The sequence below is a fragment of the Musa acuminata genome, chromosome BXJ2-11 (assembly GCF_036884655.1).
Source record: "Musa acuminata AAA Group cultivar baxijiao chromosome BXJ2-11, Cavendish_Baxijiao_AAA, whole genome shotgun sequence".
NCBI classification, from domain to species: domain Eukaryota; kingdom Viridiplantae; phylum Streptophyta; class Magnoliopsida; order Zingiberales; family Musaceae; genus Musa; species Musa acuminata.
This window is the reverse complement of record NC_088348.1, coordinates 33607746-33635661: the sequence shown is the minus strand read 5'-3', so window position 1 is coordinate 33635661 and position 27916 is coordinate 33607746. Positions and strand designations below refer to the sequence as shown.

The window sequence follows — 27916 nt, the reverse complement described above, 5'->3', positions numbered from 1 at the left end:
CTTCTTCTTCTTCTTCTTCTTTTCTACTAATTAACGACAGCTTTTATATCTAAAACATGGCGTAAAGATATCCTTTTTCTACTACTCCTTTTATCTCGTGATTGTGTACATACGTCTACAGTGTGGGTAAGTAAAAATGATACTGAGAAGGGAGAGCGGTGATGAGATAGATCCCTCGGCATACGGGGGCCCAATGACCGTGTCACCCTGACAATTGTCGGGGCTGACTCGCTCGTGTATGCCACGCAGCGTCCTCCGCGTCCGTCTACTTGACCTTCCTCTACCAATTGGTCCACACACGCGGTGGTTGGTCACGAGGGTTAGCGGGACCCACGCAGGAGCCCTCTGGTACGTGATGCCGGTAATTGTCGGTGGCTCAAGGAGTATCAGAGCTGCCACCCACTTGTGTTACCCAAAAGCAGCACCCTCACCTATGGCGACGAATCTGCTGACCGCACCCATCGCTTCCTCGCCGATCTCCGCCTCCATTTAACACCTAAAATCGACCCCTTCAAGCCCTTTCTCTGTGCACCGCGCCCAATCTTGACCCACCCTCTTTTGATCATCCTGTCGATCCGAGATGTCTGCCTACTGCGGCCAGTATCACGGTATTACCCCTGACACATCTCCTCCTTCTCCTCTCCGACAGCGTAGGTTTTCACGAATTCTTTTTTTCTTTGCTTCTTCTTTCTTTGGGGGACATTTGATGTTTTTTTAATCCTACCTCGTGGTTTTCTGGATCTTCACCGGCTGGATTTCATAAAGCAGGAAACTTTGGTTGGTTTGTTCGTTGGATTTGTGTTTTTCGTAGATTTGAACTGGGTTGCATCTATCGATTGAGTTCTTTTTAAACCTTTGCACACATATGATAGTTTCTTTTACTATTATGGATCGATCAGAGTATGGGGAATCCAGGTTTCGTGGCTTCATATTTAGCTTAAAAGCGTCTATCTTTGATGGTCGGGCCGTAATGTTCGTATTGGTTACACAACTTGCTCCTTTTTCGCTTTATAAGTATTATTTATAGCTCTACTTCGTATGATTACTTTGTTAATTATATGTATGGCCCATGATCCTATTTTGCTGCTGTTTATCCGGAAACCACCTTGGTCTTTAGGGTTCAAGCTTTTATGACGAAAAATGTTCTAACCATCTGCATTACATTGACACCTACATATCCTGAATTTTGCCGTCTCACTTTTGTTTCTTCCTTCTATCGTAGTTCTTCCAACCCAATTATCTGTATTCTTGCTGCACTTTTTTGTCTGTTATCTACTATATTATATTTTCTCTGTATGATTCGTTTATGGTCACAATTGTATCTTAATACTCTTCAGACCACCAAATCAAACAGTCAAAAGATTCAGTTGAGGAGTCTAATTCTTGCCGTTCTTCCAATATATTTAACTGCTAAAACTCGTTCTTAAATTAGTGTTGTCCACGTGAGCTGTTAATTATTTGCCAAGCAACTATCTGATATTGGTAATTTTCTTAATATAATATGATATTCTCTTTTTCTTTTTCTTTTTTTTTTACCGTAAACTCATTATTCTGATCTAGCAATTTGACTACCCTTAGCTTTGTCACAGTGATATAAAAGGTTCTATACTTCTGGTCTTGTATAAATAATCCTATCCAATCTTTCATTCCTCATGCTTTTCCAGTAACAAGTAGGTAATGTAAGTCTATGTTGAGACGCACTGTTGCACAAATGAGAGGTTTCATTTTTGAATCCATGTAAACATCTTGTATGCAGTTTATTGTAATAGAAAAAATGTAACTTTTTAAATAGTTTATTGTAATGGAAGAAACTTTTTATTTGTTTTGGAAAAAGAGTAAGCAACAGAAAAGATATTATGCAAAATTAAGTATATACTTGGAAGACTCCGAGTGTTTCTAGGCCTTTAATCAAGATAATTTAAAATATTCACGTTAATCTCTTGGTTTCTAATAACCAACACTTTAGGACTCATTTCATGTTAATTCTAAGACTAATGCCTCATATATTTATGAGGCATATTATACACAGTTAGAAAGCTCAATAAGTCATGAATCTGAAGCATTTCACAAACTCTATTTTGAAGTTTTCTAAAAGAAGTCATGTTCATTTTTCTCTATAAAGGTCATGGTTGTTAATCTAACCAAGAATTAAAGAATATTTTATCGCTATTTGAAGCTCCTAAACAGTTTTTTAATTATTCTATAAGCCTTTAATTAGTTTTACAATTATATTTTTCTTAAAAATGATGAAAAATTAGTGCCTCGAGAATCGCATATACTTGAAGGATTTTTTCCAATCTAACCATTATGTATATCATGTCTTGCAAGCATAAAATAATTTGAAGACAAGTCTAGCTTTTTTTAGAGGTTGTCTCCTTCTCATACAATGGATTCCTTAAGGGTGAGTACTTCCTATGTCTTGTATCCCTAGTTTGTATCTCTTGGGTATTTTATTTAGATTGTTAGTTTGCTTACTTTCCCTCTAACCCTTTCTATTCCTTTCCTCTCCATTTCATCATCAAAATTTGTTTTAGGGCTTTGGTTGTCATGATTGGGCATCACCAACATGATCATAATGTCAAAGAGCATCATGCTCATAAAGAGATCTTCTTGACAGTTATATCTTCTTGACATGGGAGAAAATAAAGACTAACTTAAGAAGATATATCTTCTTGACAATTATAGGCAACATGCTTTTCTCAAGTTTCACAACCTTAGATAGAAGGAGCCTTCCTTTTAAGAGTATGCAATAGAATTTGATCTTTTCATGATGAAATGTGATCTTATTGAATCTGAGGAGCAAATGTTCTTGGAAATCCTACTCATTTACAAAGCTGGTATAGTGACATGTATAGGCAATAGGTAAATGTCTAAAAAACCATGGCATACTATCACATGTCAACATGGTCCATGTTCCAGCATATTAACGACAGTAGTTATTTGTGAAGAAAAAAGTTGCATTGGGATGGTGATGAATGATTATGAAGCAGCTTATGCACTCGCAATATCTTCATGGTTGGCTACTGATTCCAACTATGCTGATTGTATATGAGTGCTTGGGAATCTGCATCTGTTATTGCCCTTTCATCATAATTATGTTGGTCAGATGTCTAAACCTGCACAAGCATCAACATGTAGTTTCCTTACGACATTGTTGGAAGCTGTTTTTGATTTTAATCACTCTTGTACTTAGGTCCAAGAGAAAAAAGTACTCAGTGAAGACTAATCAACTCCAATATGTCCATCAGCATTTAATTTAAGGAGAAGTTATGTTTGCTGCTGTGTGTCAATACATTTTAACTACTGCTAGAAATCTTAGCGAGACTCGGAGTTGTTGCTGATAACTTTTTTGTTTCTTCTGTAACCAGCCTGGAGTTCCTGGCAGTACTAATATGCTTGAACCTTCTGAAGAATGCTTAGTAATAATGAACTATCAACATGTGGTTGGGTTTTTTGAGATGACACTGAAATATTTTTAAAAATGAGCAAAGCTTTACAGTAGCTAATTGTAAAATTGGTTTCAATTGGTTCATCCAGTGGTTTCATGGTTCACTCTTGCAATTACTGCAAGAAAGAAGGTAAATTATGTTGTTTAGAATCAGGCTGACACAAGTTTTAGTTAGATATTGTCCATTTATTCTGTATTGCCTCTTATAACCTTTTTCTTCTTTACATTTTTCACATTTGTGCTTCTATTTCCTATTCCTTCCAGAACATATGTTATCATCCGGTTTGATAGGATCATTGATCCATTAACTAACTACTAACTCAAAAATGGTTAAACTCAAGTTTTTCAACATAAATGATATTTTTATTTATATATTTTTTATCATAATGTTTTATCTGATTGTTTATGTGTTCTTTCCCGTTATATGTAAATTTATGCACAAATGAATACCAGTTTGCATTCCTTCATTTTGCAGATGAGCTTATTGCCAATGCTGCATACATTGGCACCCCTGGCAAGGGTATCCTTGCTGCTGATGAGTCCACTGGTACAATTGGCAAGCGCCTTTCCAGCATCAATGTGGAGAATGTCGAGGAGAATCGCCGAGCTCTCCGCGAACTTCTCTTTTGCACCCCTGGAGCCCTCCGGTACCTCAGTGGTGTCATCCTCTTCTAGGAGACCCTCTACCAGAAGACAGCCAGTGGGAAGCCTTTCGTCAAAGTCCTCAAGGAGGGGGGAGTCCTTCCTGGTATCAAGGTAGACAAGGGTACCATTGAACTTGCAGGTACCAATGGTGAGACCACTACCCAGGGTCATGATGACCTGGGCAAACGCTGCAAGAAGTACTACGAGGCAGGGGCTCGCTTTGCCAAGTGGCGTGCTGTTCTCAAGATCGGCTCAAATGAACCATCGCAACTGGCAATCGACGCAAATGCTAATGGATTGGCACGCTATGCTATCATCCGTCAGGAGAATGGTCTCGTCCCAATCATAGAACCAGAGATCCTTGGTTGATGGGCCACATGTTATTGCAAAATGTGCTAAGATTACAGAGCGGGTGCTCGCTGCATGCTACATACAAAGCACTAAATGATCACCATGTTCCTCTGGAGGGATCTCTGCTGAAACGAAACATGGTGACACCAGGGTCAGAATCAGCAAAGTTAGCTCCTGAGGTGGTTGCTGAGCATACTGTGCTAGCTCTCCAGAGGACCGTTCCTGCTGCTGTCCCTGCGATCGTCTTCCTTTCAGGAGGACAAAGCGAAGAGGAGGCTACACTGAACCTGAATGCTATGAACAAGCTGCAGGGGAAGAAGCCATGGTCGCTGTCCTTGTCGTTCGGTCGGGCTCTGCAGCAAAGCACACTCAAGGCATGGGCAGGTAAGGAGGAGAATGTTGAGAAGGCAAGGACTGCCTTCCTCGCCAGGTGCAAGGCAAACTCAGAGGCAACACTTGGGTCATACAAGGGTGATGCTGCTGGGGGTGAGAGTGTCTCAGAGAGCCTCCATGTCAAGGACTACAAGTATTGATCACTTTCTACCAACACCATTTTTTTTTCATGACATCTGAGTTTGAAGTAATGCTGGAACCAGGGATCTTCAATCTCTGCTGCTTAAATAAGTCCGGAGGCATTGTGCCTTGAGGATTTACTGTTTAGGTTTTCGTCATCACTTGAAAGGGTATTTGTTTTACTTTCATGGCTGGCTGATTTTTGCTTTCTTCGATCCAGTGTTTTCAGAAGAGTTGGACCATGTTTTCTCTGCCAAAAGGAGATGTGCCTCTTTCAGTTGATGATAGCATTGCTCAGGATTGGAAAATGTCTTTTGTTTTATTATCTGTATCTGTGTATCTGTGAAGGATTATCTTGGGCCGCTGGAGATACCATAAACCTACCTACCTTATTCTTCTTTTTCTTATATCATTGATATTTCGATTTATTGTATGGATTTTTATATACGTATGAGTGAGATCTTTATCCTCTTTTTTTTCTTCTTCTTCTTATATCAATTCACGTTCCTTTGATCAATCTTCTTTGATGACACATTTACTGATTAAGGATTCTCTAAACTTAAGTTCATTTCCAAGTGACAAATTTATGTTTAGCATGTGTACATAAGAGTCCTGTAAATTATAAGAACTTGCACACACACACACACACACATGTATACGTGCATCATACTGAGGTGTGTTTATCCATCCAATAGGATCTCCCAGATTAAAAAGGACAAAACAGTAGCATATATATATACACACACAGCAAGTTCCCGGTCGCATTATAATGATTTAAAGTAAGGCGTCAACCATCTCAGCTGAATGGCATCCACGGGTTGCTTGTAGAACCAGAAGACATGGCCCTGTTTGCGAACCGTTTGATGCCTTGCCTCCTCACATCCCCCTTCCTTTCTTTTTATTTTCTTCTTCTTTTGGCTTTCTAGCCCTCTATAGAAGCACCACCACTCTTTTGTCTCGCCTCCTCCATGATCCATCCTCCAGTTCCTTGCTCCGCCTCACCATGCACGGTGAGAACCGAGCAGGCCACTCGTCTCACCACCAGCCGGCGCAGGGGCAGCCCCAGCCGCCGCAGACTGCCAAGCTCATCATCCGGCCGCAAGCGTCGCCCCCGACTCACCCTGTCGCATGGTTCGCGGCGGCGTTCTGCACTTTGCTCTGGGTCGCCATCATCCTCGGCGGGCTCGCCGTCCTCATCATCTACCTCGTCTTCCGGCCGAGGAATCCCCGGCTCGAGATCTCCAGCGTCACCCTCAACGGTGCCTACATCGACGTCGGCACCCTCAACGCCGACCTGACCATCCTCGCCAACTTCTCCAACCCCAACGAGAAGGTGTACGTGAGCTTCAGCTACATGCAGCTGGACCTGTATTACCAAGGCACCATGATCGCGACGCAGGCCGTGGAGCCGTTCGAGGAGGGGAGGGGGGAGTCGGTGCTGCGGACCGTGCACATGATATCGAGCCAGGTGCCGCTGCCGGGGAAGGTGGCCGACGCGTTGCGGGGCGGAAAGATGGGGGAAGGGTTGTCCCTGGAGTTGGTCGGCTCGTTCCGCACCAGATTGGATCTGGGGAGCTGGTTGCACTACACGTACTGGCTGCATGGTCGCTGCGACATCTTCGTCGGGGGCCCGCCAAACGGAGCGCTGCAGTCCAGTAGGTGCACCACCAAGCACTGATACGGAGAGCACCGCCGTCTCGTTATTACTCCCGCCACCGCCGCCTTTTATTTCTTCTACTAATCTTCCTTATTTCTGAAACGTGTTTTCTTTTACACATTACTACTCCCTCGGACGCTCGTTTACTTGCATTATCAATTCAATACTCCTTTTTCTTTCGTTTGCTCGATCGATCACTTCCCACAGTATCACCTACCGAGAGAACAACAATACATATCATTCGTTTGCTCGATCGATCACTACCCACATTATCACCTACCGAGAGAACAACAATACATATCAGATTTACCGGAACCATTGGTGAGCCCAAAACACATCGTCGCAAATCTCTCACCAGTGTGTAATTCTCGTTTATTTGCATTATCAGTTCAATACTCTTTTATCTTTCGTTTGCTCGATCGATCACACTTCCCACATTATCACCTAAAGAACAATACATACCAGATTTACCGGAACCATTGGTGAGCCCACAACATCATCACAATCTCCCACCAGTGAGTAATTCACGTTCCAACGAGAATGTCGATTCATTTTCATTTTCATTCCATACTACTTCGAGGAATTAAATATGGGAAAACAAAACAATAAACAAGACTAATTGGGCTAGCCATACAGGTGGGTTCTCGTAGCTCTCATGACCACACCAGGTGACGATGAGCTGTCTAATATCTATGGCGATTCTTGGTGAAGAACGGATGCCCGAGGGCTTCTAGAGCCGTCATTCGTTCTGAGGGCTCGTACCTAAGGAGGCCTTGCAAAAGATCTATAGCATCGCCTGCCGAGTGATCCACATGCTGCATAACAATGTTCTGCATGTTAAAAGAGTTGGAATCCATCAGATCATCATGCTTCAGTAAAATCTACCAGCAAAGAAATCTAAAGTGCAATGTTCATGAATATGCCTACTTAGGGTTAGTTTGTGTTCACCACCTACGATAAATGCCCTGCCCTGCTCACCTGAAGACGAGGTAGTTTCTGAACGGCTTTGATACTCTCCCTGGATGCAGCACCCTCTGGCCAGTTCAACCGACCTCTTCTGACGTACTTCTCAGCATGTCGGCTGTTTTATTTATACCACAAACGGAAGTAATCAATTATGGATCGATATGACTCCCAAGAGAGGAAACATAAAGCATTCTTGCTGTTCACAATTCTTACTCGGCTCTCTTCAGCATATTCTGTGGCAGAGGACCTAATACCCTTTCCATCATGGCCATGTGCTCTAAGTTTTCATGGGTCTGAAACAGTGCCTCCCCCTTGAAACAAAGCGGGACAACCATCAGGCTTATAAGCTTTCAAACAAAAAGAGAAATTTTGAAGACAATAATACCGAGCACAGTTCTACAAGGATGCAGCCAACACTCCACATGTCACATGGATAGCTCCATCCAAGTCCTGACGACAAAGTTCACAAAGCACAGCCTGTTAATACATTTTACAGATTAAGCAATGAATGACTGGTCAAAAATCAGATGCATACCCAAGATAACCTCCGGAGCACGATAATGCCTTGTGGAAACTATGTAAGTATGGTCCTTGCGGTCATAGGTTGCACTGCCAAGATCAATTAACTTGATAGCACTAGATTTTGGCAATCGCTTGGAGAATGAACCATCCTTTTAATACAGGGAAAAGATAATTTTAGTTTGACTAGATCAAATAACCGCAACAGAAAATGACAACCAACATAAAGCTAGTTTTCCACAAATGAAGAGTACAAGCAAATACCTTATACTCAGATACTTTGATGTACTCAGGGGAGACAAAAAGGATGTTCTCAGGTTTTAAATCCGTGTGAATGAGGTGCAAGTCATGCATAACTGTAACAACACCAAGAAACAACTAAGAAAAGCATAAACCACTTCAACAAAACAAATGGCACAAGAGCACAAGAGACCACTTCAACATTTCAGTTGACTGAAAAGGAAGCAGACAAACAAGAAGTTAACCAACCCAAAGGAAGGAATGATAAACGATCAGAAAACAACTAGTTAAAACCCACAGGGCAGGAAGAAATACAGCAACAAGAAAGAAAAAGGAAATCACTGACAGAAGTAAGCCCAATGGAAAAGAAAAGGTTTGAAGTGCTTTCTACACACATGCAACAGATTCCAACAGTTGTCTCCCAATCTCGCGAACTAGGTCAATGGGAAATGGGCGATAAGCATTTTTCCGTAGGAAATCGTATAAGCTTGGTCCAAGCTTCTCAAATACCTGTTAAAATCATTTAGATTCTTGGATAATTTAACTCCCCAAGAGGATCGTGTAAATTGGGGAAACTGCTACAAAGCAATCATATACTTACGATACAGATATGGTTACGATAGTCAAACCAGTTCCGTATTTGCACACAACTGCAAAATAGACCCATTTTCACATGTAACCTTAACTCTATTAAAATGCAAACCAGATATAAGGACAAAAAGTTAACCTAGGAAACCAGGTGAAACAGAAACTCACCGATTGCCAGTCTTATCATGTTTCCCAAGATGCTGAAGCACATCAACCTCTATCATGGCAGCCTCCCGATATTTCTTTATGGAACGAACAATTTTAATTGCTACCATCTCTTTCTTTTCTCGATCCCAACATTCCAAAACCTGACCAAAGGTACCTGTGCAACGCCCAAGAAGCATCGATGTTCAGAAATTTGTTTTAAGGTTTTCCAGAACTAAACGGCACAACTCTATTGATATTGAAAGAAAAGAAACCAACCTTCACCAATTTTACTGTAGATCTTATCTGCAACCAAAGATCAAGAGAAAAAAAAAAAGAATAAGATGTTTGCATGTGTTGCAGATTAAAGAATAACATTCAAGAGAAGTACATCAACTACTCAAAAAAAGAACTCTTTCAACTTTAGAAAGCAAAATAGATATATAAAATTAAAAAATAAATTATAAAAAGTGTCATTCTCAAAAACTAATTCAAAGTTCTAAAACACGTTCCAAGTCGAGAGCAGGAGACCCATGCAACCATTTGTAAAAATAGTTTTACAAGAAGGTTTCATTGAAAACATTTGGAAACATCAGGGAGAAATAAAAAAATACTACAGTCAGGCACTAAAGCACTTCCACGTCAAATGTGTTATAAAGAATTTTGGAAAACTTTTATGCCAGCACATAGAACATATCAAGATCAATAATCAGCCAACAGCCAATACTGGCAAAACAATCCCGGAGAAAGCAGAATATGCCTCCTAGAATACCATACTAGGATCGTTAAAGAAAACATACTTCAAAATCTTTACACATCGAATATTATAGCACCAATAAACAAACAAAAATAAGCCAATGCGACTGAATAGAATGAAGAAAATATTTACAGGAATTCAAAATTTAAAATCTACACACACACACATGCATCATCCTCATCTAAAACCTTTAGAATGCCCAATCACAAAAATGAAGAACAAAGAATATTGAAAAAGCTTAAACGATAAAATATTGGTAAATAAGTAATTACAGCGAGAAGTCAAATTCTCTCCGACAGCAAACATATAATGCCCATCTTTATCATCCTCTCTCCAAGGGGGGGAAGCATTTCGAGCCACTCCCTTCGAATACAGAGAAGAACAAGTATGGTCTGAAGGTGCCGTCGATGAAATCAAGCTGGTCACATCTCCAACTTCTTGCCCACATAACATTCCTATTTGAGCCTACACACAGCCATTCATTCATTTTTTTCACTTGAAAAACAAAACGTGATTATGATTTCACTTATTCCCTCAAAATATCCTTTCAAATAGTTAATTCAGCAAATATATTAATCCCACAATGAATCAAACAGAGATAGCAGCTCGAAGATATGCATCCAGAGTTAAAGTGACCTCTAAGATACCTAATAAAGAAATTACAGTAATTTACACCAAAAATTAAATATCCAAATCAACGTTAAATGTCCACGAAAAAATTGTTCCTTAAAAGCTACCGTTCTCATGTCAACAGCAACAAACAAGCAACAAAACTATTGATCGGTGCATCCGGACAGCGATAATGATAAGAGGCAGAATACTAATTGCACGAGATCTTACTTCACCTAAATTTCCAGAAAGAAGGAATAAAAGTATATACTTTAAATCGATGGCTGACCAACATAAAAATAGCCGAGCTGAGAAGAACGAAAATCCGATGCAACAAAAAACTTGCAACAAATTCAACCCACTAGCAGAACCAAATTATCAGATCAAAAAATAAACTCAATCACAGCGTATAACAAAAAGAAGACCAAATTTGTACAACAGATCATTTTCATCTAAGATCCAAGACGTGCTCGTACCAAAACAAGAAAAAACAACAAGAATCAACAAGACGATTTCGATGAGATGCATGTAGATCCTTACCAGATCCAGCAGTTGCCCCACGGTAACAGTCAAGTCAACCGAGTAATGGATCTAATCATACCTGACCTAAATGATCCCTAAATCCAATAAAACCCCAACGGATCTACAAGACTGGGACAAAAAAAGGACAAAGCTTCCAGAGATTCGGGAGAAAAAAGTTGTACCTTGGGATGCTGCGCGGCCTCCCAGCCTACCCTTGGCCGTTTCCTGGGGCGTCGATCCATGTGAGCATAGGGAAACTCCGCGAATCGCTCCATCTCCATGGCCGTCGAACAAGAATCTGGAGCCGAGAAGAAGACTGAGGAAGAGAGGATCGAATTCCAACAGAGGGAACCCTAATCTGCCAAATAGAGTCAAGAAAGGGGGAAAGTGTGTGGGGGAGAGGGTGGAAGACGCCTACCTAGGGACGGCTTTTATAGGGGAGGCAGCATCACCGCCACGAGGTTTACGCACCCCCCGATGGAAGGCTTGGGCCTGGAATTGGGCTTTGTATTATCCTATATAATTTCTTTCTAATATATATCGGGCAACGCCCTCTTGATTTTGGCACGACGTGGCGGAATGGAATGGACGATGTCAAACACCCATATTATTAGTATGATAGATCGAATATAACATAATAATAATGATAACAACATATAAATAGTAATACTCCTCTCTTTTTTTTTTTTGTCTTTTATAAATTTAATTCAAAGATCATCGATAAGGGAAGAGAATAAGGGGAAAGGGGTAACCGCAAGGAAGATCATCAATGGAGAAATAAAGGTAAAGAGAAATGGATGATGATATTAGATATGACCAATGTTCGCAATACTGTACGGTACGGTATATCGAGCGGTACACCCAAGTGTACCGAGCGATATACTCAGATGTGTCGAGTATTGTAGCTCTGCTACAATGCTACATTACACTGCTGTAGTGTTACAGTGCACTCGAACCAGTAACAGGCGGTCCACGTACCGACAACCTGTCGGACCGGTACGTACCGCCCCGTACCGGACGACGTACCGGACGGTACAGTTCGGTACTGCAGACCATGGATATGATAATCCCAATAGATACCTCTTTGGAGTTAAATAACATTTTAGGAAACAATTCTTCCAAATATATTCTTGATAATTTTTTTTAGTTTTTCCAAAGTAAAAAATCACCCATTCCATTCCATTCCATTTAGGTGTCCTAAAAATAAAATCTATATCAATATCAATTAAAATAAATACCTATGAATCTTCGTGACCACGACAATATTCTTCTTCCACTCGGATCAAACAGTCGACGATTCTCGCCGAAAATTTGCAAGTAGAAGCGGATGGATCTCTACATGGACACGCTTTTTTATGTCCAACTGCCTCGACACATGATGATTCATTCGTTCCTCCATCTCTCTATCTCTCTCCACAAAGACCTTTAAAATAAATCTAAACCCATCTCTTCTTCTCCTTTCTCAAAATGCACCACAAAGATTTTAAATGGGAAAGGATTTCATTCGAGACTTTCAACCATTCCCAGCTGCTTATGAACAAACATTAGGCCAAAATAATAATATGATTAAATTAATGATCCAGTGTGTCAAAGGTCATCGGATCGAAAGATCATGCAATGATCCATCCCTGCACCACCCAGGGTGGTTTTGGGGGCGCACATGCCTTCTCATAAACAATATCCTTTTTAACTACTTGCCTCTTCTATTCGTCCGTCTGTTAGAATAATTACAAATCCACCAAAAAAAGGAGAACAAGACCAGAAAAGTAGAACAGCATAAAAGAAATTGCTGCAATTTGTTAGAAACATAGATAGATTCAACAGGCAGTAGTAAAGTAGGAGGTAGATTGCCCCAACATGAGAAAAATGTAAACCTTACACCGCATCAGTGCAGCAATAAATTATGTGATGAAATTAGTTCTCATCACTCACTATTCATGTTTTATCACCAATTTTTTCCTCATAAAAAAAAAACAAAAAACAAACAAGACAAGGGATAAATGAACAAGTCACATTTTGACTTTGTTGTCAAGAAACCCAATCAATACAAGCCAACATTTACCACCGCTCCCTAGAACTTGACCTGAAAAAAAATAGAGAAACAACAACGATAATCAGAAATTTTAATAATTGAAGTGCCTTTGCAACTTACTTTTCAATCGCGATTGGATACTTCTTGTGAAATGAACACCACCATCTGACTACAATATAAACAACTAGCCACTGAATGAACAGTCCTACTTGTCCAGGTCTCAAGACCCATTAATATCTTGAATGGGACTGACTGGTTCTGAATAAAAAATAACACCAGTCCAACAAAGCAACAGAATTGTTAAAATGGATGGTCAAAATAATTCATGCATTATCTTATAATGGATACAAATAAGATAAACATGATGACCAGGCAGGGGTGAGCATTTGGTCACTTTCGTCCAAACTGAACAAAGTTACATCATAATCCATACTGACCATATCACATATTACACTATAACCCGAACCAACCATACCCAATTTGCAATTTGGTCGCTTCAGTCTCTAGTAAAATTGCATTTGCAAATACAACAAACTAAATTTTATCATGTACCGGAGTTTCCAGGGACATTTGGATTTCACAGCTAGGCTGCAACTAAAGCACTTGCAACTTGATATAGAAGTTACCAATTTGGCATGGACAAGCAATAATACCACTTTGAATTGCATCAAGGTCAGAGAGTTGCTACTAGCAGTAAAGTGCAGAAAGCGATTTCTACAGAATAAACGAAACAACTTATCATGAGTAGCAAAGCCATCAGCTTCACTTTAGACAATACCAAACCATTCCATTTAGTGTAGACACTGGACCAAACTTTTGAACTAGACTGGCTCAAATCATAGTTTGGTTTATACTGTTCTCATTCCAAAACACAAAACCGACTAATGAAAAATCAAAATATTGTAAAATTAAATTGAACCCAACCACTATTTAAATAACTGAAACAACATGACCAAAATAGGGATGTTTTAGTTTATAGTTCAGTTCTGACCAAATTATTCTCATACCTATAACCATGGCCTATGTAACTGGTAAGGGATCACATGACTGATTGTCTACTCAAAGCAAGCTATAAAATGGACAGAAAATAGTGAGAAATTTTAGATTAAATGTAAAAAACTATTTTTTTGTTAATTTAATACTTTCATATACATTGAAAACAAAAATCAACAATGTTGTAATGCAAGCAGCTTTCAGATGTCACCAATAATTAAACGTCTCTATAAGCAAACAAGAAAACTAAAAAATGGCAGATATATGTCAATAGATGGAATATAGAGCGTACCTGTCCCCATTTCTGCCATCAAAGAAGCCCCTATCCCTACCACCTTGAAAAGCTCGCCTGTCATCCATGGGCTTTATCCATGCATCTCCAGTCCCACCACGTGATTGTGGTCTATCAACAGACTCAATGCTCCTAGACCCCTCAGACATGCCAGACCGAGATGGTGGTCTCGTGGATGATGTATCACTCCTGCCAGCCCCAGATCCTGGTCTAATGCTGGCTGTGGTTTTTTGACCAAACCGAACCTTGTCATCTAACTGATGTGCCAGAAGCTCTAGGTCTTTTTCCTTCCTAGATATCTCCTCATAAAGCCTAGAAAGTTCTTCAGAAGATAATTTTGTGAGTTCGCCATTTAGATCCCCCTCAGTTTCTTTAGTCAATAACTTCAGATAATCAATCTCTTCTCTTAGCAGCTTTTCTTCATTAGTCTCAGATCTGCAAAACAATTCACAAATTAATAAATTCCATCTTAATAGAAAAAAACATAAGAGGAAGGACAATACTCCATTTCAAGAGTCCAAAACAACAATTTTTGTGTCTCTAAAACCTTAATATATACAGATTTGGATGTGTGGATCACATCAATCCAGAAAAACTCTCCATCTAATACTGAAAATACAAAGAATGCTCATACCAAAATTAATGTAAAACATCACAGTCGAGGCTTCTGAATCCTAGACAAGAGGGGTGCAAATATTTGGCTCGGTTTGATTCAGGTTATTCTTTTAACAAGTTTGGCTCAGTTTGGAGGATTAAAAACTGAATAACTATCAGTTGTATTTCGGTTTATAAGAATACTGACCAAATTTAACCAAATAGAGTATTATATCATCACTGCCTATAAAAGAAATAAAACATATTTGTCATAAATGCAATATATTTAACGTAAATATATTTTATCCTAACGATTGTATTATGCAAGTTAGTCGTTATTCAATGCTCTGAGACCAAACAAGCAGTTAAAATGGGTTATTTTATATAAAAAAAACATCCAATCAACATGTGACTTTTGGGTGATAATATCTATTTCAATCCATCTTTGTATCTGAGTGGAGCTGGATATGATGACATTTATCTATATCCATCAAATATCCATATTTGGTTGATTTTTTTGGCTATAATATTTTTTCCATGCTTTTGTTTTTTGGATTTGTTTCAAAATTTTAAACACAAATATAACTACAGATTTGATTAGTTTCTTAGTTATTTATTTTATCTTATCCTAGATTCATATATTGTTTACATCTATATGTCTAAAATCCAGTGTGTATCTATACTGATGTTATCTATCAATGTTCATTATAGTCAAATATTGTCACAAATTTAGTATCTGTTTGATATCCACATCCAATTCATATCAACTGACTATTTTGCAATACATGAACTAGCACCCATGCAAATGTACTACATGTATGTTCATCAATCTAATCACTTATAATGACAACATTGAACCAGTATAATTATCCTCATCAAGATCTCCTTCCATGTATCAAGCAGATAAAATTGACAAAAGTTGACAGACAAATCTCTGATTACTCTCCAACAAAGCTTTAGAAGGGTTCTGGATTTCAAATTTTACTACAAACAATTTTGCAGGATATACAGTGCTAGACTTTTGCAAGAAGGCTTTCACTTGGCATTCTGTTTTTGGTGCTCCAGAAGTACCTCAGAAGAATTCAATTTTTTTGGATAAAAGACGTATTCTATATTATTTCTCTTCACTCATCTTCCAACTTATTTGTTTTTTATATAATCATCCTACGTCTGTTTGTATTGTAGAACTAGTACATATTTTGCTAATAAATTAAAATAACTCCTATCATTCTTTTTTTTGCAACCAGAATTGGCTACCGGGAGAAGGCCAAAAGAAAACTAAAACCATCATACTATATCCAAGCTTCCCAAACCTCATCACTCAATCTGCACAGTCAGAAGGGACGATGACGGGCTCACTTATCAGGAGGATTCCAGGGGCAGCACAGCAATCAGGCAAGACAATTGCCCAACTCTTTAGAACCAAGGAATGAGAAGCCCAACTCGCTAAACAGCTCTATGTTACTTACCTTTTCTAAAGTCAGGCCTCATAAAAAAACTCTTAGTTCCATGTGAGCATGATAGTGATCTCATAATTCATTAGCATGATCTGATAGTACAAACTTCCTGCATCCTCCAACTTACCAGCTTTCTTGCATCTTACCCCATTAGCATTGACTTGATAACACTGTGACATCAATCAATTATGAGATAAAATTTGATCACAATCTTGAATCTTCCCCATAGTTTTATACAGTGGTCTATTCAGCAGACTATATGATTCAGTTAGTAAGCCACACTGCATATGCCAAATGTAGCAGAAATATGCGGTCATTTTCATACTCAGACCACATATAACATAATTGACCATATAACACCACATAAGGCTGCATAGGTACACAGTGGCTAAAAATTTGGACTACAGTTGGATATTTAAATTCCCACTTAAATCTCTTTGAAAGTTTGAGTTTTTAATATAATATTTGAAACTTCCAAAAAGCTTGTATATATAGCTTTACCTCATGGTTAACAAGCAATAAATTTTTTAGACAGTTTGTAGTTCTTCATCACAGTTTTGAATATTTGGGTGTAACTTGCCTTAGCATGCTTGATCATGGTTAGATATGCTGTCATCTAAAATGGACAGGGAATATATTGCTTAAAATATATTTCTTTATATTTTTACATTTTTTTAAAGCTTAATTTTATTTTTATATATTAAAATGGAATCCACATATGCACCTGCATAATGCATATGCACTATGCAATGACATGCTCAGCTGCGACAACAATCTTTTATTTAAGACCTTTCTTCCCGTCTATAAAAAAAATTCGCCACCAACTTTGGGTGCATTTGAAATGCACATTGAAGACCCCATGCACATTTCAACTATGAATTGATGTTTGATAATTTTTTTTCCGATCGCATTTGGCCTGGATGCTATATTGCAAATGCTCAAACACTAATGCTACCTTAGCATCAACATTTGTGCATTTGCAGAATGCTAATGTAATTTTTCAAATTTACAAAATACCCTATGACGTTTTCTAAAATCACAAGATTACCAATGCAATTTAGTGGGAAACCAACAAGATTTATATCTTCTATAAGCTAAATTTTTATTTATTTATTTTCAAAGGTTATTTAACATTCATTTGTATGATCATATTTTTTTCTTTATTATATATCTAAACCATACAAATTTATTTTTGTCAGATTACATACATTCATTTATTTATTTTATTTTATACTTATTAATTTGAATAAAGAATATGTATTCAATTTTGAATAAATATTAAAAATATTGGAAGGGTAATTTTGTCACATAATATTCAATGGACTTTTGAAATATCATTTTACCAAACAATACTTAAGTCAATGTACATTTAAAATTCATTTTTCATATATTGTTCACCAACCACTCAAAGCAATTCCACAACTACATATTCACTAAGGCTTTTTTTTTTCCAAATGTACATTAAAAATGCAAATGTATTCCCAAACGCAACCTTAAAATGGTATACAACATGTCAATAGCTTATTGAGAGATAACGCACTATATACAGCTAGGATATGATTGCCCTATTTGAGTTGAAAAGTGAACAGCCAAGACAATCTATCTAGTTAGCATTGTTTGTAGGCATAAAATAACTAGAATCTTGTTTTATGCTTATATAATGTAGCAGAACCATAGTAACTATCAATCAACATAGGCAAGATACAAACTACTTTATCGTTAACTACAAGAGAAGCCCTTGCATCATAGGTGTTAAGAAAACGAAGTAATCTACTTTACAGGTTGAACCGAAAGATACAAACCACTGAAAGTTAGCCGGCTATGATACAAAACAAAACACACACACAAAGTGACTCTATTTGAGCAATCTGTCTATAGTTTAACACAGTGAAGAGTATTAAACTTAGCCATGATATATGAGGTAAAGTGAAGAATATGAAAAAGGAGAAGAAGCCCTGATATTTGAGCAATCTGTCTGGAGTTTAATACATCTGAAACTTAGCTCCTAATTAGTCCATGGTTAAAATGTTCATTTTTCATGGTTTACGTCATTCTATTGATTATAAATGGCATGTCATCAGAAAACAGCATTCTAAAACCCTAAAACCATGTGACTATATTTACAATGATATCATTAAAATATGCAGTAGATATACTTTTTGTCTTTCAAAATGGTATACCCAGTGCATGAGGCTCCCACCAATGCGGAATTTGAGGAGGGTCAATATACGCAGCTTTACCTTTAAATATTTAAAAAGGTTACTTCCGTGACTTGGGCCCTAGTCTCCAAAATCGCAAAGGAGCAACCTTAGCGTTGTACCAAGGCCCACCCTCAATATACTTTTGGTCTTTCAAGTTGTATTAACCTTTTCCCCCATTTTCTTCCTTGTCATAGTTTAAAATAGTGACAACGAGACTCTGAGTGAAACTACCAAATTTAGAACTTCATAGTTATGAACTAATTTTCAAAGATGATTAGAATCATGGAAGAACAATTTTCATCCAAAAGCACAAAAGTCAAACGTGCAATAAGTATAGCCACTAACAAACACTAATATATTGCTATTGGATCAAGCATTGGTGCAATTTCAACATTTGAAATAGCTAATATATGAATTTTAACAGTTGAAATAGCTAATATATGAATTTCAAGTTTTCAACAATTTTAATCATTTTAAATAGCTAATATATGAATTTCAACAGTTATTGAATCTAACAGTACAGTCAGTATCTCCTACCAAATCATGAAGTGTAAATAGTTACAGCTTTCATTGTGAAGTCATTGAGAACCCTGGCAAAACTAATGAGCTCACATGAGATATTCAAGGATAACATTGCAGTTTTAAGGCCAAAGAGCAGTATTACTTCACATGAACGGTCCATCTCAACATGCATTTATGTCAACAGAACTAGAGGCGATTTGCATTAAATTAATTCAATTAAATAGCAGAGAAGCATATATGCATAACAACCAAAAATCATTTGAAGTTGCAGACACTAAGGTATGATATCTACAAATTATAGCTAGCTAAGTAGGAAACAGTATAAATTGAGGAAATAGAGAATCTAAACCTTGCCACACTGCGATGCTCCAGCTCCATGTCAATTTTCCTCCAATCTATTCCCTTTTCCTGCAACAGAATCTCCCGGGGCTTTGCATTACCGAAGGGGTTCACCTTCGGTCCAGGTTTAACTGTTATTTCTGCTGCCGGAGCTGCTGATTGCACTCCTGGGCTCACAGGCCTACTTGACTGTGCACTAGAAGGTCTGCTAGAATGTGAGCTAGTGGGCCTGCTGGTCTTCCTGATCTCAATCTCAGATTCCATCCTTCTCCAGTCTAAACCTTTCTCGGCCAAGACCTCCTCTCTTGGTCGTGCTGTCCCAAATGGGCTTGGCCGAGTCCTTGCAGGCTCAATGGGCGCATCAGCATTCTTCTTTAGTGGATCTAAAACGAGTTTTGGTCTCTCTTGATCATTCTGTATAAATCCTTCTCTACTCCTTCCCCATCGATCAGAATTGGATAAAGCACGAGAATCCCCAAACCCTGATCCAAAGCTTGGGTACTTGGATGGTAGTGGCTTCTTCGCAGTTGACCAGTTATCTATGCCGTCAGCCCTAGATGGACCCAGCGAGCCATAGGAATCACGCCGCCCACCCTCACTCAGCGGAGGAACAAATGACTTCTTACCGGAACCCCAATTATCGACCTCATCGGCTCTAGATGGCTGGTCAAAATCCAGCGCTCTAGCAGGCGGACCCCTCCGCTGCTCGTCATTGAAACCACCGTAGCCCCTCCTTCCACCACCGGCACCGCCGCCCCACGAACCATCGCCCTCTTCGGCCCTATTGCTAGCAAATCCTCCGCGAGGACCACCCCCACCGCCGCCATACGATCGAAATCCCCCACCAAGGCGGCCATGTTCGATCTCCTCCTGGGACCGCTCCCTAGGGCCGGTGGGGAGGCGGAGCATCTCATCGGGGGTGAGACCCTTCGACTCGAAGGAGAGGTCTCGGCGTCCGCCGCCGGCGCCGCCAAAGTTTCCCGCGTTGAACTGTGCGAGGGAGAGGGCGACGGGCTTCTTCTTCTTCTGCTGCCTCGATGAGGTCGCCTCCTTGAGGCTCGGGAAGCTCTGGACTGGCTCCCCGGCGAGGAGGGAGCTCAACGGAGGCGGCTCCGCAGCCTCTCGCTCGCGCTCCTCGGCTTCGGCGCGCTCGGCGTCGAGAGCCCAGGCGCCGGCGCCGACGCCGCCCCATGCCTTTGACATTCCTCCGGGGATGGGATGGCTAGGGTTAGGGCTCAGATGGAGAAAGGGAGGGAGAGATCGAGCTAGGGCTCCTCAGAGTCAAGAGGAGCCGTGGGAACGCGATGATGACCAAGAGAAATGGGGGCCACCCGCTCTCTTCTCTTGCGGCGGCCCAAGGGGAGCGTGCATCAGATGCCACGGAGGCTGCCTACTCTCCGCGTCACCGAGTTTATTATTCAGATACATAACCACCAATAAAAAAAAAAAAGAAAAAAAAAATAAAAAATCGACGTCACTTTTTTTGTGTAATATTAATTACATTATCCCTTTTTATTTTATTATTCGAACAGGTAAAAAGAGGAATATTGTCGAGTCTACTGCGATGACATTGAACTCGAACGACAACAAAATCATATCAGAAAATAGTGGTTAATCCGTGTTATCAAGATCTTGCATGGTTTTGTTTCTTTGTCTCCCTTATTTTAGCAAGTATTAAAACACTAATAAGAAGATAATATATTATATTGATTTGACGTTAGTTTCGAATATTTTATATACCTCGTGCTCGGCTCGTGAAAGATGTGAAGAACACTAGCATGACACGAGATGTTAAAACCTGTTTTATCAAATCGATCATATCGATTGCCGTAGAAAATATTCAAAATAGCATATTATTCTTATCGAATATTATCAAACGAAAAGACCGATCTTAGAAATTATCGGATATTTATGATTAAAGCGCATGGGTATAGTTGGATGGTCAGACTTTAGTTTGACTGACTTCGACACTTGGGAATCTAAATTTGGAGTCATTTGGAAAATGAACACTCGGAGGAGTAAACTTGAAATTTCATGGCATACACGGAACTGAAATGAAATCCTTCCATATCTCCCGGTTTATTATTTATTATGGAGACTAATGGCGTCGATATATTAGGAAGCCACCACCGGCTCCTCCAACCCGACGCCCTCGGCCTCCATCTTCCGATCGAGGGTGGTCCATTTCCAGGGGATTTCCGGGATCAGCTCCCTCCCCAGTCCTTGATTTCGCCTGAAAGCTTCGTCAAAGTTCCCTTTGGGTGAGCTCCATCCGTTTTTCTCCTCTGGGGTTTCGCCCCAATCCATCTCGATTCGACCTCTGATCTCGATTCTCCGCCGAATATCTTTTTCCAGCTCTGGTTTTTCTCCCGAAATCCGTGGAGAAAGGTGTCAGCTTTATTGTCATCTTTGCTGCTTCTGTCTCTGATCTCGTTGGAACGGTGTCTTCCTTGTTCGTTTCGTGGAATCTTCGTCTAAAACTTGCATCCATCTCTTTTCTCTTGATTTCCGCTCGGAATTGTTGGCTTTTATTAGGATTTCTGCCCATTACCTGTTGGATTATTCTTGAATTTTGTAAGATGGCAAGGGAAAGCTGCAACCTTGACAAAGACGAAGCCGAGATCCTCAAACCCTCCTCCTCTTCATCCCCTTCTCCATCTCCATCTCCATCTCCATCTCCCTCTCCCTCTCCTCCGCCTCCACCACCCTCCCCACCCTCTGTTTGCGTGAACCCTCCACCGGAGCTTCCGGTTCCGAAGACGCCTGGGAGTTTTGGAAACGGGGCGGTGGCCGATTCCGGCGCCACTCTCTCCTGCGAGTCGCACTCTAGCAAAGAGGCCCTGCCGCCTGTTCGTCTCGTCAGCCGGTGCTCGAGCTGCCGGAAAAGGGTGGGGCTCACCGGCTTCCGGTGCCGGTGCGGGGATCTCTTCTGCGCCAGCCACCGATACTCCGACACCCACGACTGCTCATTCGATTACAAAGCCGCCGGAAGAGAGCAGATTGCCAAGGCCAACCCTCTCATAAGAGCTGCTAAGGTCATTAAAATCTGAGGTTTTCTTTTTGACTGGGCTTGCTCGTCTCCGAGTGTGTTGGATTAGAAAAGTTTGATGTTGTAAACATTCAGCAGGAGATATGGCTGCAATGTGAATTGCTTTTGATTGAAGTTGGCTTGGTGATTGGATTTCAAGCTTGCTGCCGTCGGGTTTAATTTGTTGTTCATGCTTCCCTTTATTGTCATCTGTTTGGTCTGATGGGAATTTTGTTTTCTTTCTAGACCAACAATCTCTCTGGTTGCCCTTGAAAAAAAAATGCTGGTTTGCTGGAATTCAGATAATGCAACAACACCAAGTAATAGATGAGTTATGCTGCTGTTCTTGGTGTTGTTCTGCTGGTTCATCTTCTTTTCTAATCTTATGAATATGCTTAAACCGGATCCACAAAATTCGTTCGTTTAATAGAGAACAAACATCGTATGGAAGTTTGCATGACCGTCTTCTTTTAAGTTTGCATAACTATGCCACAACAGTTAAATCCTCTCGATGTATCTGCTGGTAGCATGAACTGGTCTACGGAGAACAAGATCCATGTGAATGAAGTGTTGGTCATTGTTTTGTGTTTCGGCGGAAGCAGTCAGTCAGCCGTGCGAGTGATGTTGTTCGTTCGGAACTCCTCTCTCTAATGATACAAAAGATGCTAAATTTTTTTGTTTGCAGCGACTCTTTTTTTTTTATCTTCTTCTTCCTTTGCAAAGGCTGTTGAGATAGCTATTTTAGGTGGTCACTTTCGCCTTTATGGGATGCTTTGCAGTCACCCAATCATTGAGAATTGATTCTACGCAGCTATTGAGCCCCTTCCCTACGTTCTCTTTTCGAAAGGAAAAGGTGGAGATGCGTTCGTCTTGCAGTCGGAGGAATTCACATTTCTTGCATGTCGCGTTGCCCCCGGGGTGGTACCGGCGACGAGGAATGTGGAAAGGCCGGCCTGCCTCCGGAGTGCTTTCCAGGTCGCTTCGTGCCACGAGCAAAGCTGCTGCATCGTCTCGAAGTGGCTTCGTAACGCAGATGCTTCAGGATTCATTCATTCATTCATTCATTCATTCCTCGAGAAGTAAACAAAATAATATGATTTGTCGATTGGTCCGTCGCAGCAGCCTTATCAGCAGCATCTCTCTTGTCCGATGGCCAATGAACGGACGGCAGGCACACCTCCTGTCACAATCAAAGTATACTTGGGATGGAGGTTTGAATCCTTGGTTGATGATGATATCTTTAATAGCAGCTCCACTAATGAATCCTAAATGCCGATGGGGATATCATCTCCATCAAACGGAGCTCAAGAGCCAGCCAGAGTTTTCGTAGAGCCTCACTCTCGAATAGCCAAGTCCTCCCGGGGAAGAAGCAACCTTTGTTCCTGTTTAGCTTACATGATCTCAATGCTTGAGCTTAAGGAGCGACGTTAATAGTTTGATCATGTCTTTGCTCATACATAATAGCTAACTCAATTTATAATATTCTACATAGGTCTTTTACTGGATCGGAGCAGCAAAGATAGGTAGTTTACTTGTGTGTTCCCAACTAAGTGACGAGCTTTTCCATCATCTCACATGTAGATCGTAAATTGCTCTCTTACTCTCTCCCTTCATGATATATTTCCATTTCTCCCTCACAGTCTTTTTCACAATTCCATTTTGTGGTTTGAGTCTTCTTCTCCATCATGACGACAAGTTGGGGATGAAGAAGAAGAAGATGCCACCACCCCTGTCTGTATATATCGTCGTAATGTTATTAATCGCTCTCTCATTCTCTCTTGATGACATTTCATTTGTCTCCTTCACAATCTTTACTAAATGTCATGTCTCAGAAATCGCTCTCTCTCCCTTAATGCTATTTTCTCTCTCACGCACAATCGTTACTAAATGCAATGTGTAGATCGTAATATCACAAATCACTCTCATGCTCTCCCCTGATGACATTTCATTTTCTTTCCCTTACGATCCTTACTAAATCATAAATAATTGAAATCTACACAAATTTCGTTGTCATTATCATTGTTGTTATTTACTTATTTAATATGTTTTTAGGAATAGAAGTATTTAGCATATTCAACCAACACAATAGTCAAATAATTTTGATTTATTTATATATATATATATATATATATATATTATAAAATTTTAATATATTGTGAATGTACGAAGTCACTTAGGAAAGATAAAAAGGAATACTTTTATTTGTAATCAATTAGGTATCGTTTTGATAGAGAATATAATGAGAAACCCATTTAAGATGAGGTTAACGTCCTCAAAAGACCTATAAATAAAGATTTAAATACGTCTAACTTAATTAAATATATAATTTTTAACGTAACCCGATGATGCTAAAATATCTATGCAATCTCTAATAATTAAGACTTATGATTTTATTATTATTATCATAAAATATTATATTAATTTATATTTTGCTTACATTTATTCGATCAGAGCAATAAATAGTCTCATATAGATGTTTTTTTATTCTGTCAATAATTGATTTTATGGTATAAACGCTTATGATCTCTTCCTCTATGTCGTACAATAATGATTCCTCCGGTATTATGACATTTTATTATAACGACGTTGTCCACGGATCAAATTATTTCATTGAGCAGGTTTTACTTGATTGTTATAGCTCTTGCTCAAGGTAGAAGCTTTGTATAAATATATCATCATATTATTAAGTATTTTACTTTAAGTTTCTTTCTCTATAAGAGGTGAAATAGAATAATATAATGATCATACATCTTGATGTATTATATATCTCATAATACGTCACGTTCTTCTACCATTTCCTGGGAGTCCTTGATTATTTATAGCTATTATGTTGACACCAAAGAAGAGTTTGACCTAATATTTTATTTATGTCCTAGTTGATCCTAATTCGATATTAAAAGTATATTAATTGTTCCCCAATAATCAAATACTTTGTTCTATAAATATTGTATATTTGATTCCATCCATAAATTTATCTTTTTTTCTATGAGTTACGATATTGATAAGAATATTAGTTCTTACTATTCATATATTATGATATGAATATAACGTATCAATTCGTTATGTATGGATAATGAGATTCTATTTATAGAGTCAATCCAATAAACTTATTGAATGTTCCCATTGGCATGCATCCAATACGAATTGAACTTATAAATCTGCAGATTATAAGTTTGATACTTTAACCATTCAGGCCATGGATACTTAATAGAGATCATCATACATTGTGAATAACCAAATTTTAATCGAAATAAAATCTTTAGGAGGGATCAATGAAACAATACCAACTCAAACTCTAGATCATAAAAAATTCTCACTATTTCTTATATTCATAGATCATATTCAATCCAATGGCATCTTTCACTCACTATTATTTTCTTTAAAAACATTTTCTTAAACTCTGTGAACCTTGAAATTTAGAGTATCCTACTTTTACATTATTCATAGGTTTCGACAAGCCATTGATACTTCATGATCAAAGATGTAGTGCTACTTACAGTAGCGATCTTTATATATCGTACTAACAATCGAAACATGGTCAAAAGAAAAATCTGGGCTTTTTCTATAGCCATGAATTCCATTAGATTAACAAATGAGATATTGGAAAAATAATTGTTTTGCTCTTGTATCTTCCAAAAGGGAACAAAATTTGAGAGTTATTTGATGGATCCACAAGAGAGTACTTAGGTTCTCCCAATAAATAAAAAGTGTATCATGCCTAAATCTAATGGTAGTAGTGGAGGAATAGATCGAAAAAATGAGAGATTCTAATTGTAAGATATCTAATGAAATCATAGCTAGAATTAATATCTCATTCAAAGAGACCGATATCAAATATCTAGGGTTTTTTTTTATCGTATATGGATGATTCGATCGGCAAAGACCATGATTGGGAATTGTTTGATCATCTTCTTATGAGGAAAAAGTAAAATATAATCAACTTAAATTCGGGGCAGATATTCAAAATCTTAAGAATGACTTGATTTGTTATCTCGAACAAAGAGGATTTTTTTAAACAATAAGAAGCTGAGGCAACTATTCAATCAAATGATATTGAGTATGTTTCCCATCACTTCTCGATAAACAAATGCAGTAATTCTTTGTAAAATTGTGCTCAATTAATTTCATATGTGATAATTCTGATAAAATCTTTTTGTTAGTTGGGGGAAGAATTAGCATAAATTAAATTTTTTAAGGAATATATTGAGATAAAATATGATTTGGTTAGACAATATATAGTCAGTAACCAAGGATCGATTTTTAAGTAATATACGGAATGTATTATCAAATATTCAATACAATTATATAAGATTTACTTTTGTTTAAGGGATTTAAGTCAATTAAAAAGATCTTCTAATCGATACATATCGATTCTATTAGAAATAATGATTTGGAATATCCCATGTTGAACGATCAAACAAAGATTCAGCAACTAAAAGAAAGATCAACTCTTTAGGAACCTTCCTTTCTTCAAATGGAACAAATAGAGATAGACTCCGATCGATTCCCAAAACACCTTTGTGGATCTTTCTCAATGTCCCAACTATTCATCGAATTTGAGAAGTAGATGAATAATAACTACTTCTGAAAGAAATCGAAAAATTTCTTGGGAATCCTACGAGATCAATTCATTCTTTTTTCTCTAACAGATGATCGGAACTTTATCTGAGTTTGAATTATATTTAGAGGTCCACAAGAGATCAAAAATTTTTGAAGAAAAAAATAAGATGTTCCCTTTATTCCTTCCAAACGATCAAAAAAGAAAAACATGATTGATATATTCAAGATAATTACATATTTATAAAATATCATCTCAATTCATCCTATTTCATCAAATTCGACAAGTAATGTGGTTTCGAAGGATGAACATTTTCATCTATTTATAAAATTTCTTGGGAATCCTATGAGATCAAGTGATGTGGACAGTTTCAATAAGATTTCATTCTTGAATAAAAATTTATTTTTTGATTTATTTCATCTATTTTATAACCACAACAAAAGGGGATATATTACATCACCATTTTGAACAAGAAGAGACACTTTAAGAAATAAATTTTTATTTAGTTTTTAACATATTATAATTGTGGATATGTGAAACTTATTAGGAAAGATAAGAAAAAAAATATTTTTTTATAAATAATTAAGTATTATTTTGATAGAATTAAGAGAATTATTTAAGATGATATTGACATATTTAAAAGATCTATAAATAAAGATTTACTTTTAACTTAGCTAAATATATATAGCTTTTTTTACATAATCCAATGGTACTAAAATATCGATTTTTAGTAGTTAAGATTTATAGTTTTGTTATTATCATCATCATCGTCGTCGTCGTCATCACATATAATTTATTATTAATGTTTTGCTTGCATATAATTTTTTATTAATTTTTTTATTAATGTTATTATCATAGTCGTCGTCGTCATCACCAGTTAATCTCGATATTAGATCGAGAGCATGTTGAACTCGGAGAGCTAAGGAAATCGAATTGCTGAA

General features: G+C 38.4%; 4 protein-coding genes and 1 pseudogene across 7 annotated transcripts; 3 read left to right on the top strand and 2 right to left on the bottom strand.

The window, feature by feature from the left end:
- The first annotated feature begins 392 nt into the window (after positions 1-392).
- On the top strand, positions 393-5437 carry LOC103972504 (fructose-bisphosphate aldolase 1, cytoplasmic-like; annotated as a pseudogene).
- Positions 5438-5637: 200 nt separating this feature from the next.
- LOC103972691 (NDR1/HIN1-like protein 13) lies at positions 5638-6793 on the top strand. The gene has a single exon (XM_009387035.3). It carries the CDS (start codon positions 5961-5963, stop codon positions 6633-6635), a length of 675 nt encoding a protein of 224 aa, XP_009385310.2. The 5' UTR covers positions 5638-5960; the 3' UTR covers positions 6636-6793.
- A 317-nt stretch (positions 6794-7110) lies between these two features.
- LOC103972503 (serine/threonine-protein kinase AFC2) lies at positions 7111-11371 on the bottom strand. Of its 3 annotated transcripts, XM_009386861.3 has the most exons (12): positions 11142-11371; positions 10101-10293; positions 9351-9377; positions 9096-9249; positions 8941-8989; positions 8735-8849; positions 8364-8455; positions 8116-8251; positions 7966-8030; positions 7794-7891; positions 7593-7695; positions 7111-7444 (listed from the first exon to the last, which is right to left on the bottom strand). In XM_009386861.3, exons 1-12 carry the CDS (start codon positions 11238-11240, stop codon positions 7298-7300), a joined length of 1278 nt encoding a protein of 425 aa, XP_009385136.1. In that variant the 5' UTR covers positions 11241-11371; the 3' UTR covers positions 7111-7297. The 3 variants fall into 3 exon arrangements, with proteins under 3 accessions (XP_009385136.1, XP_009385137.1, XP_018676478.1); XM_009386862.3 differs by lacking the exon at positions 10101-10293 and having other exon boundaries at positions 11142-11369; XM_018820933.2 differs by lacking the exons at positions 8735-8849; positions 8941-8989; positions 10101-10293; positions 11142-11371.
- A 1365-nt stretch (positions 11372-12736) lies between these two features.
- LOC135627049 (eukaryotic translation initiation factor 4B1-like) lies at positions 12737-20769 on the bottom strand. 2 transcript variants are annotated; one of them, XM_065133001.1, is made up of 3 exons: positions 19400-20769; positions 14277-14711; positions 12737-13042 (listed from the first exon to the last, which is right to left on the bottom strand). In XM_065133001.1, exons 1-3 carry the CDS (start codon positions 20590-20592, stop codon positions 13018-13020), a joined length of 1653 nt encoding a protein of 550 aa, XP_064989073.1. In that variant the 5' UTR covers positions 20593-20769; the 3' UTR covers positions 12737-13017. The 2 variants fall into 2 exon arrangements, with proteins under 2 accessions (XP_064989073.1, XP_064989071.1); XM_065132999.1 differs by lacking the exon at positions 12737-13042 and adding an exon at positions 13049-13249 and having other exon boundaries at positions 19400-20755.
- Positions 20770-21484: 715 nt separating this feature from the next.
- LOC135627122 (zinc finger AN1 domain-containing stress-associated protein 15-like) lies at positions 21485-22576 on the top strand. The gene has a single exon (XM_065133095.1). The coding sequence runs from the start codon at positions 21969-21971 to the stop codon at positions 22437-22439; it is 471 nt and encodes a 156-aa protein (XP_064989167.1). The 5' UTR covers positions 21485-21968; the 3' UTR covers positions 22440-22576.
- Positions 22577-27916: the final 5340 nt, after the last annotated feature.

Coding starts and splice junctions, on each gene's coding strand:
- LOC103972691 (XM_009387035.3), top strand. CDS start 5,961: ATGCACGGTGAGAACCGAGCAGGCCACTCGTCTCACCACCAGCCGGCG.
- LOC103972503 (XM_009386861.3), bottom strand. CDS start 11,240: ATGGAGATGGAGCGATTCGCGGAGTTTCCCTATGCTCACATGGATCGA. Junction 10,294..11,141: donor AGGCCGCGCAGCATCCCAAG/GTACAACTTTTT, acceptor GGCTGTGTGTAG/GCTCAAATAGGAATGTTATG. Junction 7,696..7,793: donor AATATGCTGAAGAGAGCCGA/GTAAGAATTGTG, acceptor TAAATAAAACAG/CCGACATGCTGAGAAGTACG.
- LOC135627049 (XM_065132999.1), bottom strand. CDS start 20,592: ATGTCAAAGGCATGGGGCGGCGTCGGCGCCGGCGCCTGGGCTCTCGAC. Junction 14,712..19,399: donor GAGCATCGCAGTGTGGCAAG/GTTTAGATTCTC, acceptor ATTGTTTTGCAG/ATCTGAGACTAATGAAGAAA. Junction 13,250..14,276: donor GATGGCAGAAATGGGGACAG/GTACGCTCTATA, acceptor TTTTTTATTCAG/AACCAGTCAGTCCCATTCAA.
- LOC135627122 (XM_065133095.1), top strand. CDS start 21,969: ATGGCAAGGGAAAGCTGCAACCTTGACAAAGACGAAGCCGAGATCCTC.